Source organism: Nannochloropsis gaditana (genome assembly GCF_000240725.1).
Source record: "Nannochloropsis gaditana CCMP526 unplaced genomic scaffold scaffold220, whole genome shotgun sequence".
Classification (NCBI taxonomy): Eukaryota; class Eustigmatophyceae; order Eustigmatales; family Monodopsidaceae; genus Microchloropsis; species Microchloropsis gaditana.
Window position 1 is genome coordinate 9711 of NW_005803733.1, and position 1933 is coordinate 11643.

The 1933-nt window shown below is 55.0% G+C and overlaps 1 protein-coding gene across 1 annotated transcript; it reads right to left on the reverse strand.

The window, feature by feature from the left end:
• Positions 1-946: 946 nt before the first annotated feature.
• PPNK (NAD+ kinase) lies at positions 947-1739 on the reverse strand (the record flags this gene model as incomplete). Its single annotated transcript, XM_005855339.2, has 3 exons — positions 947-1011; positions 1162-1389; positions 1646-1739. Coding segments are annotated over 3 exons (387 nt in total), but the record flags the coding sequence as incomplete, so codon positions are not given.
• Between the last annotated feature and the right edge of the window lie 194 nt (positions 1740-1933).

Genomic DNA, 1933 nt, shown 5'->3' on the forward strand with positions numbered 1-1933 from the left:
ACGCACAGCTTCTTCGCGCCATGGCCTTGGACTTGGCGGAGGAGGGGAGCGGGAGAGAGGGAGGGCGGGAGGGACCGAGGGAGGTATCTTGGTCCTCCCTGATGGACGCGTACCCTTACCTGTCCCGCGAAGACCCTCGGCGTTTGATCGGGCTCATTCGAGAAGGAATTCACTACTCCCCCGCGAGCAGCTGATCGCTAAGGAGAGAGGGACGGTCATCGTCTTCCATACCTCCCTGTCCTCCCTCTTTTCCTCCTAGTGGTCTTGTGGAAGAACATGAAAATACCCGATGGAAAGCTCCAATACTTCCCTGTGAGCAGCTCAGGGATACAAGTAGGAAGAGGGCTCATTTCCTCCTTCTTTCTCCGTGGCGGATATCGTAATTGTCCTGGTTTGACAAGGGAACTTTGTACTATATGTGCACAATCTGAGAAGAGGGATTGCTAAGAAGGGGAGGGCAAGATGCCAAGGGATAGAGGGGGAGGGACTGTACTTGTAGGGTTGTGGGGGCGCAAATGGAGACGAGAGAAGTACTGTCGGATGATTTTTCGGAGCTGGACGTGGCATTGACGGTGTGATAGATGGGGACCGACCTGAGGATGCCAGGGGCCTTCTCATTTTTGAGACGTGTGCGGCGTGCAACGGGAAAGAGGAGACAGAGGAGGAGGGAAGAGATGAGGTTAATTCGGAGAAAGCTGTTTAAAGAGGGAGGCGAGAGCCTCTTTCGAACAGAGAAAAAAGGTAAATTCCCTAGGCCTCGTGTATCCATTCGTGGAAACGCTTTCTTCTTTTCCGAGCCGACTTTGTGATTTATCTTCTCGATGCTTTCGTTGTTTTAATTAAACATTTGCCTGCCTCCCTGTCTGCTTCCCTCTCCCTCCAACTTTCCTTTTACAAAGGTTTTTGTCGGGTTCGCATGTTAAAATTGAAGGCTTTGTTTAAGGCCCTAAACCAGTCGGCTGTCACGTTGCGGTGCGTCACGGTGGGTAGGGGGTACTCTGAGTTCGACACCTGGAGAGGGTAGGAGGGAAGGAGGGAGGGGCAGAGGGACAGAAGGAAAGGAATAAGGGTGCATGGAGAGCGACAGCAGGCGGTAAGAGGGAGTCCCTTCGGGGTGCAGATCGATCGAGAGATAGAAAGGGATGGAGGAAGGGGTGAGACCGACCTCCAGGATATCTCCATCCATGAGTCGATGCCGAAATCGACCGTCGAAGGATACCCATGCGTGGGAGCGCACGTCCAGCGGCATGCAGAGGGAGATGACGGCGGAGTCGGGGAAGACAAGGGGGCGGAAGGAGAGCGAATGGGGACATATAGGTGTGAGAAGCAGGGCTTGAATACCCGGATGCATCATCGAGCCGCCTGCGGACATGCTGTAGGCGGTGGATCCTGTGGGGGGAAACAGTAGAGGCGAGCGGGGTGAGTACAGGAAGGAAATCTCAATCTCGTTCTTGATGGGTCAAGGACAAATTCGGATACAGGAAATCAGAGAAGAAACAGGCTCCTGTGCATGCCCGCCTGCCGTATGTGCTGACATGGTGAAGAAAGAGAAGGGAGGAAAGCGACAGGACCAAGGAGAAGGAAAACGGCGCTTTGGGGACAGAAGGGGAAATCAAAAGAGAGGGGGGAGCGGAAAAGTGTATACCTGTGGGAGTGGCGATGATGAGGCCGTCGGCTTGCACGGTGGTGACGTACTGGCCGTTGCAGAAGCAATCCAGCGAGGCGAGATAGGGGGAGGATCCTACCAAGACCGGGCGGAGGCGGGGAGGTTGAAAGAAAGGGTCAGCAGCCCGTGAGCAAGCAGAGATAAGCATACGCACACGAAGAAGCACTGTAGAACGCTCTCGGACGTCGCGTTCTCCATTTCAATGGCTGGGGAAGGGGGCCAGGGGGGGGGGAAAGGAAGGGAGGAAGACAGGGATGCGTACCGCGT